At 38.1% G+C, this 20115-nt stretch overlaps 1 protein-coding gene across 16 annotated transcripts in view; it reads right to left on the reverse strand.

Moving 5' to 3' along the window:
- The window catches only part of rap1gap2a (RAP1 GTPase activating protein 2a), a 131618-nt gene that overhangs the window by 14350 nt on the left and 97153 nt on the right, over positions 1-20115 (reverse strand). For 6 of the 16 annotated variants that reach the window (XM_058413573.1, XM_058413572.1, XM_058413575.1 and 3 more), the window contains 11 exons: positions 15173-15208; positions 11550-11582; positions 9564-9596; positions 9228-9467; positions 7412-7515; positions 4412-4490; positions 4196-4249; positions 2403-2486; positions 2227-2327; positions 1140-1269; positions 589-744 (listed from right to left, as the gene is read on the reverse strand). In XM_058413573.1, the coding sequence (XP_058269556.1) occupies positions 589-744; positions 1140-1269; positions 2227-2327; positions 2403-2486; positions 4196-4249; positions 4412-4490; positions 7412-7515; positions 9228-9467; positions 9564-9596; positions 11550-11582; positions 15173-15208 (1050 nt within the window). Of the gene's footprint in view, positions 1-588; positions 745-1139; positions 1270-2226; positions 2328-2402; positions 2487-4195; positions 4250-4411; positions 4491-7411; positions 7516-9227; positions 9468-9563; positions 9597-11549; positions 11583-14537; positions 14717-15172; positions 15209-16564; positions 16831-18055; positions 18191-20115 lie in introns of those variants that run through there. The other 10 variants (XM_058413574.1, XM_058413577.1, XM_058413571.1 and 7 more) reach the window with 6 other exon arrangements.

A 20115-nucleotide genomic window follows, 5' to 3' on the forward strand; every position in this document is an offset into this window, starting at 1 on the left:
TCTTTAATCTAGTGGACTGGGGAAAAAAAAACACAATTCACTGTAAAAAAAAAATCCCTGCACTAAATAGATAGATAGATAGATAGATAGATAGATAGATAGATAGATAGATAGATAGATAGATAGATAGATAGATAGATAGAATAAAATAGAAATAAATAAAAAAAACATGGAGCATCGATGCTGACTGTGACGTCATATTTTCGAAAGCTTTTAAACTAGATTAAGTATAAAATTATCGAAAAAATACAAAATAATTAAAATTAAAAATAGAATTTAAATTATATTTTTTCTACAAGTTAATTTAATATAAATTTTTTTAAAAAGTACTGTTTTGTTCAAGCTTTTGTTTAAGAGAGCAAGCCAAATACAAAAAAGCAGAAGCTGGTAATTTAAGTTAAGTTTATTGTGTTTAACTTGTTAACTAGCTCATCATAAATTCCGATTAAATACCAAGGTTTCCAAGGCAACCGAAACATGCCCCTGTCAGAGCGTTCACTACAAGTCTCAGCTGTTAGAGTTATGATTTGTCCAGGATATTTATGAGCCGTCTGAATGGGACTGAAGGATGTTCTGAGTGGTCAGTACCTTGTAGGTGGTGTGGTCAGTGCAGGGGTTTTCAGCCTGCACTAACACATAGGCATGCAGGAAGTTGGACGCGATCATGTCAGGTACAAACGGAGTGGGTTCTTCCTGGAAAACCGCAGCTACGATGTCGTTCCCGATGTGTCTCTTCCTCTGCAGCTGCAACACACGAAGCAGAACAAGGCTGTACTTCTCTAAAATGGTGTTTCATCAACTCTAACAAGTTCTAGCAAGAAGATATAACACCATCGTCAAGCTTTCTCAAACATCTCCTAGAAAACAAACAAACAAACAAACAAACAAAGCTCTCTGCCTGGAGATCTGTGCGTCTACCTACTGTATGTCTAGCTAGCTGGTAGTTTTGCTATCTATCTATCTATCTATCTATTTATCTATCTATCTATCTATCTATCTATCTATCTATCTATCTATCTATCTTGCTTGCTTAAAACTAAATACAATTATCTAAAAATACCGGAAATTATGAGCTTTCTCAAACATTTCCTGGAAAAGAAACAAAACAGAGCTCTCTGCTTGGAGATCTGTGCTTCTACCTGCTGGACGTCTCCCTCAGTGAAGGGAAGTTTAGTCGATACGTGGAACATGATTTCTCGGTTTCGGAAAACAGTGTAGACCGACTGAGTTCCTGTTTGTCCATGAGACACGTCCAGACCACCACGGAACCTGGAGACAAAGCAGCGTACAGGAAGAGATGCGAGACTGAGACATTTGGACTTTCAGGTTTCTGGAGAACTCACTCAAATCTGAATTTAGATTTTGATTCCTAATGAAAAGGCCTGAGCCTACAGGAGGAAATGTGTGTGTGTGTGTGTGTACATTTACATTCATGACATTTGGCAGACAGCTTTATGCAGAGCGACTTACATTTTATGTCATTTTATACAACTGAGCAATTGAGGGTTAAGGGCCTTGCTCAGGGGCCCGGCAGAGGCAGCTTTTGGTGGACCTGAGATTCATACTTACAACCTTCTGATTAGTAGTCCAATGACTTAACCATAGCTATTACATCTATAATATGTAAATAAATAAATAAATAAATAAATAAATAAATAAATAAATAAAATAAAAAAGTAAAATAAAATAAATTAAATTGAATTCATAAATTAATTAATTAATTAAATAAACCATATTTTCCGCTTGTTCCTAACAACATTGATCACCCAAGATATCAGTCAAAATGTGGTGAAGATTTTCTTCTTATGATTTGCCCCAAATCTAAAAACACACCAATAATTATAAAAAAAAATAGTTTCAAACATCACAATTTATTCTTGAAAGACTGATGCACAAAATATTGCATAAAAATGTCTTTTATACAGTTATATAAATATGAATGCTTTTTGATTGAATTAGTTGATAAAAGATAAAACTCAATATGAAAGACATCAGGTATTTGGGAGAGGGAGATATGACACATCACAATATTATAAAATATTCAATAATGTTCCAACAAGTAGATATTTACAGAGAGTTTTGAGTGAGATAGATTTTTATTAGCCTAAAGGAACAGTGTTTGTTTGGATTAGTTTAATATTGTGTGTGATTTTTTTTTACTAAAATCTAGTGTTTAATTAGGTGTGTGTGTATGTGTGTGTGTGTTGCACTGTGATGTTGAGTTACCCTTTAAAATCCTGCAGCTCTATGTTATCTCCCAGCACGCTGAGAAATTCGGCGAACGCTGGTGTCTCTTCATTATTCCCGAACAACTCTTCTTCAGACGTCTGAGAGAGAAGAAGAAGAAAAATAAATGATGAAATTTTTCCCATTGTTCATCTGAACGCTTCTGAATAACTCACCTGCCCAAACTTCTGATAGATGACCCCGAACTTGAAGGTGTTATTGACTTCGTGCTCGTCGAAGCCGACTATCAGCTGCGAGGCCTGAGGGAGGAGAAAAAGCAGACAGCGACTGAGAGACAGAGCCAGCAGGAAGAGCATATGTGTGTGACAGGAATCTTTATAATTCAAGAAGGGATTCATGTTGGCCGAGGCGGAGAGACCAAATGAGGTCCAGAGAAGAGCCGGGCAATGCCGTAACACTCGTCTATACACACACACACGCACACACACAAACTCACACACAGATCCTGAGCCTGTGGGCATTAGAGAAGCAGATGGACTTTACAGCACCCTGGGGTACACACACATTAGCCCAGATGTCCTGAGTAGTGCAGTGTAGTGAGCTCTGTAAACAGAGCAGAACCACGACCCCATTCGCCCCATGATATAAAAAAAAAAAGTCAGCAGGTAGAACCTGAGAAAGTTCTAGAATAAAATGAACACCACTAAAATTATACATTCATCATGCATAACATTATGACCACCTGCCTAATATTGAGTTGGTCGCCTTTTGCTGCCACAACAGCCCTGACCCGTCCTGCACTGTGTATTCTGACACCTTTCTATCAGAACCAGCATTAACTTCTTCAGCGGTCTGAGCAACAGTAGCTCGTCTGTTGGATCGGATCACAATGGTCAGCCTTTGCTCCCCACATGCATCAGTGCGCCTTGACCACCCATGACCCTGTCGCTGGTTCACCAGTGTTGCTTCCTTGGACCACTTTTGATAGATACTGACCACTGCAGACCGGGAACACCGAACAAAAGCTGCAGTTTTGGAGATGCTCTGATCCAGTGGTCTAGCCATCACAATTTGGCCCTTCATCAAACTCACTCAAATCCTTACACTTGTCCATTTTTCCTGCTTCTAACATCAACTTTGAGGACAAAATGTTGACTTGCTGCCTAATATATCCCACCCACTAACAGGTGCCATGATGAGGAGATCATCTGTCTTATTCACTTCACCTGACAGTAGTCATAATGTTATGCCTGATCGATGTATATCTAGTTAGCTAGGTGTTTTAGGGGTGTTCAATTTAGCTATATAGATAGGTAGACAAAAAGAAAGATAAAAAAATATGCAAAATTTGGCTAAAATGACCATCTATCTAGCTAGATATCTACATATCTACCTAGCTAGTTAGATAAATCAGCACCCATAAAATTATCATCTAATGATCTAAATAGCTAGCTAGATAGATCATTATTTTACAGTATTTTTAGATTTTAACTTTATTTAATTTTAAGCTAGCAAGATAGATAGATAGATAGATAGATAGATAGATAGATAGATAGATAGATAGATAGATAGATAGATAGATCTAAAAAAATGAAGCTAAATTTACCTAGCTACCTTAGCATACAACCTAGCAAGCTAGCTACCTACATATCTATCTAAATAGCTAGCTAAATAATAACCCCCAAAACTACTACTATCTATCTATCTATCTATCTATCTATCTATCTATCTATCTATCTATCTACCTAATTAGCTAGCTAGAAACAGTAATTTTAGGGGTGTAAATCGGTAGGTAACAAACAAAAAATAAATTAAGCTTAATTTAACTTGTTATAATCTATCTAACTAGGAGAAATGCAAGTAGATAGATAGATAGATAGATAGATAGATAGATAGATAGATAGATAGATAGATAGTCATGTTAGGGGTGTTATTTTAAGATAGCTAGGTAATTAGGTAGGTAGGTAAACATCAAAACACCAGAACAGATTTTCGGTAACACACTCACCCTCGGGTACAGGACGGGGTTAAACTTCAGACCTGTGACATCATCACAAAGCAGCTGAAACACAGCACACACAGTTAGGCACACATACTGTACAGTTGCATAAGTTTTGGCACCCCAGCCCTAACATTTATTGAACACAACCTCTACAGGAAACTATTTAAATATCAATGCACAGCTACTTCACATGTTACTGTGAAGTGGAGAGATGATACACACCTTGGCGATCTGAGGAACACTGGGCAGCTGGTGCAGGCCCTCCAGTGGAATCCTGTCATGAAGTGTCTTTGTCTTTGACCTGAGAAAATTTACAAAATGATGAGACGAATCTAATGTAACACTTTATGTAAATGCAGTGTTATTTTTTCATGTTAATCTCCCAGTTCAGTTTAATGTGTGTTGCGGTGACAGTAAAGAGGAAGTCCTGAGTCAGTATGATTACAGCAGTAGTTCTTATGCTCAGATCAACAGAGTCCAGGGTGTGGAACGTAGGTAGCTGATTTTGGAAAAGGCTTTTATGAATACCCTCCCTTATGAACTTTCTCTTCAGGAAAATCTGTTTGGAAAGAGTCAACCCACGATACCAACGTTGCCTTTGGCATGCGTTCAAAAGCTAGGTGATATCTCTGGAGTTTTTTTGTTGACAGATTGGTGGTGTGGGTGCTCTGTTCTATTTTTAGCCCAAGCTTGGTGGCACGACTTCCTGTGAGGAGCCTTGACATGGAATGCTTGGCTTGGGTCAGTTCTTTGTAAGCAGCCATACAGTTTCCATACGCTTCATATTGGGAATATTGCTCATATTTTTGGGCGGCTGGAACGGATTATCTGCACTTACATGACTTCTTATGGGAAGATTTGGAAACCTTAAGAACTCGCCTCTAGAACGAATTAAATTGGTATGCCGAGGTTCCACTGTAAAGTAACCAGTGTGTGTGTGCGTGTGTTTTAGCTGATTAGATTATTAGTTTCCACAAAACGTGTGTGTGTGTGACAGAGGAACATTGAGAGACAGAAAAGACGCACAATATAATAGCACCACAATAGTAATAAAACATAAAATACAGTGAGTCGATATGGACGTGTTCTCAGTGCACGTATGTGATGATCTAAGATGAATGCTTCGATAGAATCAGGCGAGTCTGAGAGCAGAGCAACTCTGCAGGGGCACCAGGAACAATCACGCTCAGATTCGGACCACAGCAAACGTGCGCAGTGTGAAAACCATCAAAACCTACAGTACAGGGTGTCTATGGAGCGGAGCATCAGAATGAATCAGGAAGAGCCGTAGGGTTTGTGACATAATAAAAGCTACAATGTCGACTGTCGTGACACGCAAACATACGAACAAAATCTGACATCAAAATTGTCATTCGTCTTTGACAGCTGACGCCGATTTATGTCACTTATCACAAAGAGCTTACGCAATCCCGCGAAGGCCACCCTTGAACCCGGTAATTACAGCTTTGTACAGTTACAGACAGACTCTATAATTACACAAACAACCAGTCAGACTTTTCCTGTAGGTATTTCCTCCTTCTGGAGCTCATAAAATAAACACACACTTCGAAAAACCATCATTCTTTACATCAAGAAGACGTCTGGAATGGAAGCTCGAGCAAGACATATTTTGTATGTTAGGTTTGTACATATTTTGCTAGAATATTATGTTATGATTTGTAAAGAAATATTGCTATATACAATTATAAGGTGAATAAATTATCTCAAATTATTTTCTAAAAAAAAAAAAAAAATCTATCATGACCTGTCTAACAAACGGTTGATTGTGACATTTGGGGCAGTGAGAGAGTTAACCTCAAACCTCAATGCATCAGATTAAAATGTAAATGAAGACTAATTGCTTATCAGAAGTCCAGCATTAAAAATACATCATGTGAAGGGGACACAGAGACAGGAAGTGGCTTGGTGAAGCTTGTAGTTGATGAAAGCTGTGTCAAAGTCATTATTTGGATCAGTTTAAAGCTAATGTCTGGGTTTTTGTCTCAATTATAAAATTCCAGCCTTTATCTCTTTTCCCTTGAGGCCAAAAAAATAGAATTTGCCTCCTGTTTTGTTGTGTCAGTGTTCAGCATTAAACGTCTTGTGGTGTTTAATATGAAGCTCATATGAAGGAGGATGAATCCTATAAAATCCTGTATGAATAGGATTTTAACAATTTGTAGTGTTTCATAAGTATTTCTGTTTTTCCCTAGCCTACTAGGAATAATATGTCCATCAAAAAGTTCCAAAAATCAACAAACATCACACAAATATTTCTAAAACTTTTAAAATGGCCTGTGAGCATTTCTGTATCCTTGTGTAAGGACTCATGAATATTTATGAGCATGCAAATTGGAAATTTGGCTGCTTAACTCTTTTCACCAAAAAAGGATTTTCCTAGACTACTAGTCCCAAAAAAACAAAAACAGCTATTTTTTCCACACAAATGTTTGTATCTTCAAAGTGAATGTTGATATCAAACCCATTTCTGCTCTCTGAGATGCTCCAAGTGCTTGTTCATCTAAAAAGCAGCTCAGATTTGATCTTCAACCAGTAAAATTCAGTTTAAGGTTCTCCAACAGAGGGAAAAACACACGTCTAAAACACACTGAAAGCCAACAGACTCGTTTTAGATCAGACTCACAGCCTGAACATCATTCAGTTCTTATACTGAATGAAAACATCCCAGAAGTCCATTTCCATTCTGCCGGTGGGACTGAAACACCAGTGTAGTGGTTAAAAGGGTTGAGAAGATTGTACCAGGATTGAATCAAGCATTCATGTTTGCACATAATGCCTCCGTAGACAGAATGTGATATCTAACAAAAACAATGAATTCGATCACATTTGTGTTGAGAAATAAATAGCAAATATTTCCTCCTCCTTTCTCTTCTCTAATTCTGACTGAATTTCCAGACTTTTGTCCACTTCTTCATCACCTTCCCTCACTTTATCACTTCACTGGTCTTAATATTTAGCAATCCTAACAACCTCAAAAGTATCTTTTCCAGCACTATATCAGCTTCAGCTTCAGACACGAGCAGTCCTGGAAATACGTCTTGTCCTGGTGGAGGAATACGCCGTCGTTCCTGGATCGTGTTCACGCCTAACAGTGTCCTGATTAATTCTGTTAAATATTTGTAAATGCAAATATACAGTACATGCAGAGACGTGCTCAGGAAAGAATGTAGATTAGTGTGTGTGTGTGTGTGTGTGTTGTACCTGAGCATAATACGGAGGAATTCCTGACCTTCAGCCTCCTCGTGCTTTAAAGACATAATGAGGTTTCCCAAACTACTGGCTGTGCAATAATAGTTCATGTGCTCCTGAAATAGAGAGAGAGAGAGATGTTTCAATTTTACAGGCTTCATTTCATTTCCTGAATTCCTCACCAGCTCCCTCCATATCCTCTCCACTCAGAGACACGAGAAGAAAACGGTTCATTTTCCGAACTGCTGATTTCACGTCCAGCTCAGCTCCATGTAAGCATCATTTTCTTGTATTTCTTTCAAGCTGTTTGTGAGATGTGAATGCTGCCAGTAGAAAACTGCTTCAAGAAAAAGAAGAGAGGTGATTTTCTTACCCTGAGACCTGGTGACCGCTTCGACCTCAGACAAGGTCTGCTTGGGTCAGCTGTGTAGTTTAAACACTGCTGTTTCTAAAACTAGTATAAAAATGGCCTGTGAGCATTTCTGAATCCTTGTGTAAGGACTCATGAATATTTATGAGTATGCAAATTGGAAATTTGGCTGCTTAACTCTTTTTTTTACCGAAAAAGGATTTTACCTAGCCTACTAGCACTCAAAAAAAAAAAAGGTTCATTTTTTTTCCTTCACAAATGTTTGTATCTTCACAGTAAATGTTGATATCAAACCCATTTCTGCTCTCTGAGATGCTCCAAGTGCTTGTTCATCTAAAATGCAGCTTAAATTTGATCTTCAACCAGTAAAATTCAGTGTAAGGTTCTCCAACAGAGGGAAAAACACACGTCTAAAACACACTGAAAGCCAACAGACTCGTTTTAGATCAGACTCACAGCCTGAACATCATTCAGTTCTTTATACTGAGTGAAAACATCCCAGAAGTCCATTTCCATTTCATAACCAAGTACATTTCAGTATCAGTGTCATATTCTGAACCATTTTTAAACACTAGCTAAACCGTGTCAATCATACCATTCTATCCTGTATCATTTTTATTCATTATTTTATTTAAAAATCTCTATGTTAATTATTTTTAGCACTAGATATTTCTCTCAGATGGCTGATTCTGATGATGTGGAGTGGTGTTTGGGTCACGGTATGCAAACCCCACAACAACAGCCCCTCTATTATGTAAAGTATAAGCCTTAATACTTGGGAGAGTGCCTTCATGGGAAAATAATCAAGGACAGGGCGGTGTGATGAGTATATCTCAGAGTTTTTTTTCTCCTATAGCAACCATTTCTTAATGGCTTTTATTCAGATTCTAATTTATGTGTAGAATAAAAATAGGAAAAAAAAAGAAAAGAAAATAGAATAAAAAAGAACAGAAAGAATCAATTAATAAAAAAAAAATCATAAAAAATATATAGTTATCTGTACAAGCAAAAGAAATCTAAAATATATTCATATATATAAAATATAATAAAATAAAAATATAAAAATGTGTGATAAATAAAAAAGTGCAGATGTGTGCAATTAGTGCAATATATGCAATGTGTTCTATGCTAGATAAATAAATAAATAAATAAATAAATAAATAAATAAATAAATAAATAAATAAATAAATCAATCAATCAATCAATCAATCAATCAATCAATCAATCAATCTAGTTGAGTTATTCTGTGTTGGAAAAGTCCAGGGAAAAAAAATCTTATAAATCTTATAACCACAGAGACTAACTATATATTATTTAATTACAGAGAGATGCAACATATTTGCTTTCTTCTCTTATATATTTAATGTCTTGAACAAAATGCAGCTCGTCATATCATGTCACCATAACCTGCCACTGAAGACTCCTTCCATAAAAGCTATGAATTCCATTTCTACTCACTTTTCCGAGAAAGTGTTTGCGGTACGCTCGTGCTGTGCTGTTGCTCTCCAGCTTGTATCCTCCTCCTCCTCCTCCTCCTCCGCCTTCTCCACATGCCCCCGTGCCTTCGGCCTCTTCTTCCTCACAGAAGCTGCTGTCTGAGGACGTCGGGGTTCCCAGAGGAGCCTCTGCGTCCTCGATCCAGTAACCTCCGAACTGCGGCAGGATCACCTGAGGGTACGGTCCTCCCTTTTCCAGCACCTGGAGAAACAACAGGAGGACGGTGCTGAGGATGAAGAAGAGCGAAATGAAATGAATATGAAGTCGTATGATGGTGGTGATGTTGGTAGAACTCACGTCCTCTATCCGGGGGTATGGGATGTAGTCGTCCTGTTAGGAAGAAAGAAAATGTTGATTGATAAAAAAAATAAAATAAATACACATAATTTTATATTCATTTATTTTTTAAATAATACAAAAAGAAAAAGAATTTCTACAACACAAAGATTTAAAAATTTCAGATGTGAAAATTTAATTTTAAGATTTTATTCTACATTTTTTTAAAACATGCTCCGTCTAGTTTACAGGAAATCAACATTACTGCTAAATTGACTGATTTAATGTTTCTTCACACTCAGTGACACTGATTTATTCACTCACTCACATCCGTTCTGTTGCAAAAAATTCCATCTCATTAAAGAATTTGTCTTTTTTGGTCATTTACACATTTTAAAACGTCCGTTGTGAGCGTGTAAGCTCTCTAACTTCTCTGTTTCGATGATGATGAGATATTATTCAGCTGCTGTCTTACACAAACCTGATGTCCAGTTTGCTGCAGGACCAACAACTTGATAAAGTCGTCATGAATTCACACTTAGACAGCGAGCTTTCAGAGATTATTTGATCGATATAAAGCTATTTTACAGCTTAGGTTTTTGTTAAACTGGCTCTTTACACAGCAACTTTTTCAGATGATGCTGTATCACGGTTACGATGTTTTGATCGAATATATTTTCTAAAAATGTTGTTATAAGTCAATTTTGGCAGGAATTTCTATCAATCTATTAATTTCCTAAGTTTCATATCCTTCATTATGATATTTTATAGCTTTATACTACCCAGTGCTACAAATTAAATAACATCCTTTATTTATCTAAAATTAAAAATTCCTCTAAATGTAAGAGAGTAACACGATAGTAGCACCTCGCTGAGCTGTTGTACCTCATATCTCCAGTTAATAGCATTATTATGTGTGTGTATTATCATCTGGAAAGCAGACAGCATTCCCCACAACACACACACACACACACACACACACACACACACAAAACAGCATTTTTCCATGCACTACTAATAGAGCATGAACATCAGTCAGTTTGCACTTGCACTGTGTTCTTCTCTGACATTTCAGTCTGTTCTAGCACAGCTCTTGCTCTTGACCTTTATCACATCGGGATGTGGAAGATATTCAGCGGAGATATTTAATTCGAAGGTAACCCGAGGCCAAGATCTCGTTTCTTCTCAAAAGCTTTACTGAGTAAATGACTTGCAGCGACAGAGAAAAAAAGAAGTGAGCACAGGAGCAGATACACAGTATATCTCAGAGTTTCTGTTATCTGGTAAATACCTGGTTTTTCACTGCTAAAAAATTTGTATAGAATGAAAAACTGTCTGGTAAAAATCTTAAGGTGAAGCAGACACACGTGAGACAAACTAAGTTTGCAGTTGCCTGCTTAAATATCTTTTGTGCAAAGATTTTTTATTTTTTACTTGTCTCTTGTGAAGTATCCTCTGACTTGATCTGTTTAAGAATTGTTTTAATAAAGCAGCGCTTTTAATTCATCCTGCTTGTGGGTCTGATAAACTGCATGCAAATGATCGCGACTCAGGGTTCGATCCCCACTTCTGGTGAAGTCTCCCGAATGTTACAATTACAAGACAAGCTAGCATGGCCGTAGCACAACATCTGTGGTGCCGTTGCACAACATAAGTGGTTAGGGCTGTGGGTTGCTGCTGCAGTTTGGCCCCTGAGCAAGGCCCTTAACCCTCCGTGTTCCAGGGACGCTGCGCCGCTCTGACCCCCAACTTCCAAAGCTGGGATATGTGAAGAAATAATTTCACTGTGCTGTAATGTATATGTGACAAATAAAAAGGCTTCTCTAATTATAATTTATTTTCCAAATCCAACCATCTGGCTGGTAGACGTCAGGACGTGGCGTGCGGTTTGGTCACTGAGCTTTCTGATTATTATATATAGCTTAGCGGATACTCTGATATATATAGATATATTGATACACAAAGACATGCAACATGCACATGCACAGAGACACACACACTCCACACCTTGTGCTTCTTAGTTTCCTCATATTTAGGAAGCTGTAGTGATCCACGGTTGCATTAGAAAATCAAAAGGGAAAAGGTGTTAACCAGAAACCACAGGACAATACAATGCGACTCCACATGTGCATTTCCCTCAGCCACACTCAGTCAATTCTTACTCATGTAAAAGAGGAAGTGTCCAGAATTAAAGTGCGCTCAGGTTCTACTTTTAAACGAGTACATTTTTGCTAGTCATAGCTACATAGTTCGCTAATGAACTGAATTAGCAACAATAAAATTTAATTTTTTATTAGCAAGAATTTCATTTGCCGCCTTTCATATTATCTATCTATTCATATTATCATATTAGCTAGTCTGGAATCAATTCCATTCAGTTCAGTGTATTTGTATAGCACTTTTTTTAACAATGGACATTGTCTCAAAGCAGCTTTACAGAAGTATAGAAACATATAGAGAAAATGATCAAGTTTAAAGTTAAGTTACTATTTATCTCTAAGATTTATCCCTAATAAGAAGCCTGAGGCGACGGTGGTGAGGAAAAACTCCCTGAGATGATATGAGGAAGAAACCTTAAGAGGAACCAGACTCAGAAGGGAACCTCATTCTCATTTGAGTGACACTGGACACTAAATAATGTAAGTGTAAATAATCAATGTTCTATCAATGCTAGGATCAAAACTAGTCTTTATATAACTCGATATTAGCAAAGAAATCACGCTAATTTAGTTGAATTAAATGCCATTTGCAAATTGGTTAAACTTTAACATGCCTTTCTTTAAATTAGATGGAGTTTGTGTCTTCTACAGTGGTAAAGAAGACACTTTGTTTTTATTTTTTTAATAAAAGTCTTTGTTTTTTCCAGTATATTGAAACATTTTACTGTGGTCACTTCCCCACTGCAGTCTGGTGGCTTATATATCTTCAGTTATACATGAATAGTTATATGATTTGATGCTAAACTCCAAATGACTGAAGATGTCTTAGAGTAGAAATGAATTTCAGTAATACTCAATAAACTAAAAAAAATCAATACTTCAGTATAAAAATTAAGCACTCCATTGTTTCCTATGTCCGGTTGAGATACTAGATGGGAAGGATAGAATCTAAATGCTCTACTTGAAACAAAAAAAAAAGAAGAAAAATGCTCATTGTCTTCATTCAATCAATCAAATGAAAAGTTATATCCTGACATTTAGCCTAAAATCACACTGAAATGAAATTCTGTCATTTTCAGGACAATGTGTGCGTATCCTATTCTTAGTTTCTCCTCCAAGTATTCTCCTCAAATGTTCCTTCTACCTTTGTATCTATTTTAGTACCTTTTTTTCTCAAACACAACCCCTCTATTATACCGTTAACCGTTAACATCCCTTAAGACAGAACATTCTCTTTTGACCGGTGATGTATTATAACTCCTGGAGCATACAACCATCAACCTGGATCTGATATCCCGAAGCTATGGAAGGCTGCGATAAAAGAATTTAAGCAGGTGTGTTGGTTTAGGACAGGAAGTGATCTCTGCAAGCCAGTACAGTAGATATCCAACAGAGGGGTTGGGGAGCCACGGCTCAGGAGATAATAGGAGATAATGGCAGGAGTCGTCTTCATAAGTGTCTCTTTTAATACAGCTTAGAATTCAAACTGTGGCCATATTGTTACTTAGCGGGAGTTTGTGCTACTTGGACCAAAGACTTGTCTCCTTGCGCGTCTCTGAGTTTTGTCTCCATGCATGTCTCTGAGACTTGTATAATACAGCATGTCTCTAGCTTTGTGGGTTGTCTATACTAAGGTGAGGGGATGTGGTAGCTTAGTAGTTAAGGTGTTGGCCTACTGATCAGTAGGTTGTGAGTTCAAATCCCAGGTCCACCAAGCTGCCACTGCTGGGCCCTTAAGCAAGGCCCTTAACCCTCAGTTGTATAAAATCTCTGGATAAAGACATCTGCTATATGACTGAATTTCACTTCCCTATACATTTCATCATCTGCTTTGTATCTACTGATATCAGACAGGACAGTTGCCACTGTAGGGGTGCCATTTACTTTGAACATCACTGTTTTTCTCTTGTTTTTGGTTTAAACAGGAAGAAAGGGCAGATTGTAATTCATTTTTAACCTCAATAAACAAAGCAATACTTTGTTTGTTATTATAATAATCCTTTAATCATGCTGATGCTAATTATCTGGCAGCGAGCTCCTTATCTGTATTACTTTAATACATTTTACATCAAATCTAGTCTCTCGTGTCTGGTCTAATTGATTTATGTTGTGATCCTTGCTTCCAACTGATACAGAGAGACTTGAGATGATTTGGGGAAAAAAAATATTGTAAAGAGAGAAATAAACTGCATGGCAGGATGGAGTTAGGTTTTATTATATGGTATAATCTCTGTTATTATGCAATATACACACTATTTACAAAGTGAAGATTTTAAAATACTATAAAATAGTACAGTATTTTCCATTGGGAACCAAGAAATTATTAAGTGTTATTGATCAAATTCTTTTTCTTCAATCATATGATTTTCATTTAGTATTTTGTTATATTAGATGCAAGTATGATGGCACACACCTACACCCACCTCCCTATACAACACCCAAACACACAGCTGTAGAAGCACAAGACTGTCCATATCACTGACTTGCAGCACTGTCCTGACATGTCTACCCTGGCACTTTTTACTTCCGAACATAAATGACACGGCTTGGTGTTCGTAATAAAATTCATGAATCATTCAACGCCGGAGAAAATTCCCTCTGTTCATGAAAAGAGTCTAAGATGTCTCCTTCAAGGTAATAATATATAGCCAGACACCTGAAATTACTGGTACCAGACATTAAAGCCTGGTTTATTCCTCAACAAAACATCTGAAGTGCTGCTGAGAATCAACTCCTAAAAGCCTAAAAACTTTTTTTTGTTTTATTCTTGGAGGCTGTGAATCAGACCTGCCTCCAGAAAACCCCAAGCATAAAGCCAACGAAACAAACTACAAACCTTCTCAAAATCCTCACAGATTTTAATTTCGTCGAACCCTGGCTCTTCGATCGTCTGCTCGAGAGATGTCTGCTTTTGCGCATCCTCATCTGGTTCGATATGTTCATCATATGGAACACAGGACATGGTACAAAGCCTTGTTGATCTCCTTTCTGAAAGGAGTGTTCTGCATATTGATCTGATGTTCTTTCATTACAGGCTAACATGCCCTTTTTCCCCCCTCTGGCATACACACTGGTGTCTGGTGGTGTTGTGTCAGGGCAGTGAGTCATCCTTGCTCACGAGCTAAAAAACCTGATTTCCAGATCTCCACACCGCTAACTAGACGCCCACCACTGAGAAAAGTACTAGACGGATCAATGCGGCTTTGAAAGCGCCGGTATATTCGGGCTTCCTGTGCAATCATTCAATCAAGGTGGTATGGATAGCCTCCCTGATGCTTGCTCAGCTGGATAAACCACTTCAACTGAGTCCTTTCCAGCACTCGAGGACAAAATTGGTCACCTCCTTTCAAAATGACAGGCTTTATGTACACACTCCCAATAAAGCAAAGAAGCCACCTGAAGCGTATTTTGTAGCAGCTTTATAATTTCTGACTTAACCTAATAAACTCGAAGAATTCCAAACAAGCTCACCTGCATCCTCTCCAGCATGTCGAAGAACTCGGCAGACTGAAAGAGAAAAAACGAAGAGACATTAGAATATGCAAATCGCATGTACGCAAATGTACTTCCTGTTAGTGTTTGCGTCAGCGACGAACAGATTTGGGAATGAGAAAGAGTCTTGAGTGTGTGAAGCTGAGGATCATTATAGTTTTCATTGGCAAAGTGCTACCATTCCTTAGATCCACTCATTTTTATTTATCCTAGCGTTAGCTAACTCTTCAGTAACGGAACCTGGGCCGCAGCAATGAGAGCACGGGATCCTGCCGCTGGATTACCAGGAGACCTCTTACAGCCACTCATATTAACATGTAATTCCATCACCACCATGGAATAGATCCCACCCTAAAATGAACTGATCCTGGATCCCCTACCACTGCATAGATCTATCCACATTACTCTAGACTCTTTACTACACTCCAAACCTCACCATTGATTTGCTTAAATCATTATAAACCCCATCAGCAACCATGCCTCATGAATTCACACCTCATGTTAACAAATTAAGCACCATCTATCCCTATGAAGTGATCCCAGACCCCTCCTAGATCCACTATCACCCCATAGATCTCATGTTACATGGACGAGAATGTTACATGAACCTCGTTATCAGCAAAGAGATCTCTTTTCCGGAGATCTTCTAACTCTATAGCTGAGAAAATACATAGCAGGCAAACAAAAAGACATATGCAGCTGTTTGAGAAAATGTTCCCAGCTTTGCAAACAAGCGCAGATAATAAATCTATACCGTGTGTATTCCCTGGATAGAGTAACACTTTTCCCTTTTTTCCCCCCTTGCTTGCATTGCGTACACAATGCATGCAGTGCTTTGCAAGGGAAATGCATTACAAATATCAGCAAAGAACTGCTGAAAATAAAAGCTCACATGACAGCACAATGGTGTCCTTAAAGCACCGGTTAAAAGTGTGGATCCAAGCAGATTGCATACAGTAGAAATACCAATGAAATGGTCACTCTTTCGGCCTAAAGGACGTCCAAGTAGTCCTGAGTAATCACAATAACTCAACTTAAGTGACTGTTTACGGCTGTAGAAAGGACATTATTCATAATCACATTCTCCGGTGTTTATGGAAATTCACACTCTCCGGTGTCACCCAAATGAGCATGAGGTTTCCTCTTAAGGTTTCTTCCTCTTACCATCCAAGGGAGTTTTTCCTTGCCACAGGCTTGCTCATTAGGGATAAATACAAATTATTTTAAGTCTAATAAGTTAGTCTGGAACCTTTTGTCTAATATTAATCTCAAACTTTTTGTACTCTATTTCTTATGTTCTTTAAAGCTGCTTTAAGGCCACCGTTAAAAGCGCTATACAAATAGAATCGAATTGAATTGAATTGTTCTTACCATGAAGCAAATCCTATCCAGCTCAACACTCCCAAGAGATCATATCATTACAGCAGAAATGTCCTTAAAGATGCTCATATCCACATACAATAATCCGACAGGTGTCAGGGGATGGGAGGAGGTACGGAAAGAGGAAAAAAAATGTCACCTGGCTAATTATTAATTCCCTCCAGCTTGCTAAGTCAACAAATCCAGACCTACAAGACACCACAGCTGACTGAATAACCTTGGAGATTTACTCCGACTACCATAACTCCATAACCTGGAGAATCAGGATTGAGAAAGATTCAGATGTAAAAATCCAGCACGTCACGTCAGACCTTTCTTAGAAAGCTTGGGAAATAATAGCATTAACGTTACTAGGGATCTACGTGCCGAGGCTCCTTATCTCTATATACACCCTGCGGAGTCAGCGGCTGCTCCACAGCTGATTAATGACACTTACACTGAGGGACGGACTGCAGCGATGCCTAAAAACACACACAACAAACTTTTGTTGCTAAGCAAGCTGCATATGAATGACAAATATCTGATCACAGGATTATTTGGATGTGATGCTACAACTTTCTGATCATTTCATGATTACAGATGTGTAAAAGATCTATTAGCAACCGAGCGTAATGTGTTGAATAGCACAGTCATGGTGAACATGCTTCTGCTATAGCTTTTGATCCGAACGTCCTCAGAAACCTTATTCAATGTCAAATATTTCTATACGTATAAATAATCCCAGACTTTACATGTTTATTAGCGGAAAGAATTGAGGGCACATTGTACAGAAAACCCTGGATCATTTGTGTTTATTCAAATATTCTTTCATTTAAAATCAATTTCTAATTCTAATGCGAATCAAGATCATTTACATATTAGATATTTAGATCATTTTTTTTTATTAAATGTCACGCTTGTTTGGTGAAGAAGTACTGCGATTTTTAATTCAATTCCATTTTATTTGTATAGCGCTTTTAACAACAGACCTCGTCTTACAGTATATAGAAATTTTAAATAGAAATTACAGCAAGTTCTAAAGAGATTTATTCCAAGCATGAGGTGAGGTAAATGTGGGAAGGAAAAACCTCCTGAGAGGAAGTATGATGATTTACTGTACTGAATTGTCTGGTAGTTGATTTTAGACAGATCTGGCATCGAATATATTTGCCTCATGCGGCTAATTATTGTGATCCGGATCGTCTTTTGCATTAAAATAAACAATTTTCAGCTCACTTAAACTTCTTACTAGCTTAGACTTTATAATTCTAGAGTATATAAGTCTAGTAGCTCTGTAATATTTTAGCCAAACTCTGTAGTCTATACTCTATACTGTATTATATACTGTATATTTAGTGGATTAATGTACTGTATATTTAATCGAAACATATTTAGATAAAGCATAACTTGTAAAAAAAAAAAAAAAAGTCTATTTTGGTAAAGTAGCTTACACAAAACTATTAAAAAACAACAAGTACTAAAATATTTCCACCTCAAAGTTACCTGAGACTCCGAGCTTCTGTAGATCAAGTCAGGGCTTGAGCTTTTTTTTAATTTACATTGCCTGTATTTACACCGTCTTGAAGCGTGGGCTGAGATCGTCAGGGGGAAATAGCCATGAGGAACACACACACACACACACACTGAACAACCTCCCACATGAGGGAGTCTGAGAGTGGGTTCTCTATTGCCCTGTGGTGTGTTACATAACGCAGTCGGTGGTGAAGGTAGCATTTCTGCACCATGACAACGCTGATATCAGTGAGTGCTTACGATGCTGCTGATACAGTGTAATGAATTTTGCTGAAATATCCTCTCCGGTGTGTGTGTGTGTGTGTGTTCTTCAGCATGCAGGAGAGTCCCTACTTTCCACTAAAGCATCATTAAAGCTATAAATAAGATCATTCATTAGATCTTTCTTTGTGCTGCAAGTCCTGACCGCTGATATACACACAGATTCACTAAACCACTAAACCACATCACAGGAAGTTAAGCTTTCAACACACACACACACACACACACAATCTGTTAATGCGGTGCCATAGAGAACATGGTCATTCTAGAAAACTTGAATGACAAATTGAGCATGCAAACACACACACACACAGACACACACAGCATTGTTGTTATCGATGATACACCCATACACACACACACACACACAGCAGTGTTGTTATTGATGATACACACACACACACACACACTGCAGTGTTATTGTTGTGGAGACACACACACACACAGCAGTGTTGTTATTGATGATACACACACACACACACAGTGCAGTGTTATTGTTGTGGAGACACACACACACACAGCAGTGTTGTTATTGATGATACACACACACACACACACACAGTGCAGTGTTATTTTTGTGGAGACACACACACACACAGCAGTGTTATTGTTGTGGAGACACACACACACAGCAGTGTTGTTACTGATGATACACACACACACACACAGTGCAGTGTTATTTTTGTGGAGACACACACACACACAGCAGTGTTATTGTTGTGGAGACACACACAGCAGTGTTGTTATTGATGATACACACACACACACACACACAGCAGTGTTATTGTTGTGGAGACACACACACACAGCAGTGTTGTTATTGATGATACACACACACACACACAGTGCAGTGTTATTTTTGTGGAGACACACACACACACAGCAGTGTTATTGTTGTGGAGACACACACACAGCAGTGTTGTTACTGATGATACACACACACACACACAGTGCAGTGTTATTGTTGTGGAGACACACACAGCAGTGTTGTTATTGATGATACACACACACACACACACAGTGCAGTGTTATTTTTGTGGAGACACACACACAGCAGTGTTGTTATTGATGATACACACACACACACACACAGTGCAGTGTTATTTTTGTGGAGACACACACAGCAGTGTTGTTATTGATGATACACACACACACACACACAGTGCAGTGTTATTTTTGTGGAGACACACACAGCAGTGTTGTTATTGATGATACACACACACACACACACAGTGCAGTGTTATTTTTGTGGAGACACACACAGCAGTGTTGTTATTGATGATACACACACACACACACACACAGTGCAGTGTTATTTTTGTGGAGACACACACACACAGCAGTGTTGTTATTGATGATACACACACACACACACACACAGTGCAGTGTTATTTTTGTGGAGACACACACACACACAGCAGTGTTGTTATTGATGATACACACACACACACACAGTGCAGTGTTATTTTTGTGGAGACACACACACACAGCAGTGTTGTTATTGATGATACACACACACACACACACACACACAGTGCAGTGTTATTTTTGTGGAGACACACACACACACACAGCAGTGTTGTTATTGATGATACACACACACACACACACAGTGCAGTATTATTTTTGTGGAGACACACACACACACAGCAGTGTTGTTATTGATGATACACACACACACACACACACAGTGCAGTTTTATTGTTGTGGAGACACACACACACACACAGCAGTGTTGTTATTGATGATACACACACACACACACACAC

The sequence above is a fragment of the Hemibagrus wyckioides genome, linkage group LG17 (assembly GCF_019097595.1).
Source record: "Hemibagrus wyckioides isolate EC202008001 linkage group LG17, SWU_Hwy_1.0, whole genome shotgun sequence".
In the NCBI taxonomy this organism is placed as follows: Eukaryota; Metazoa; Chordata; class Actinopteri; order Siluriformes; family Bagridae; genus Hemibagrus; species Hemibagrus wyckioides.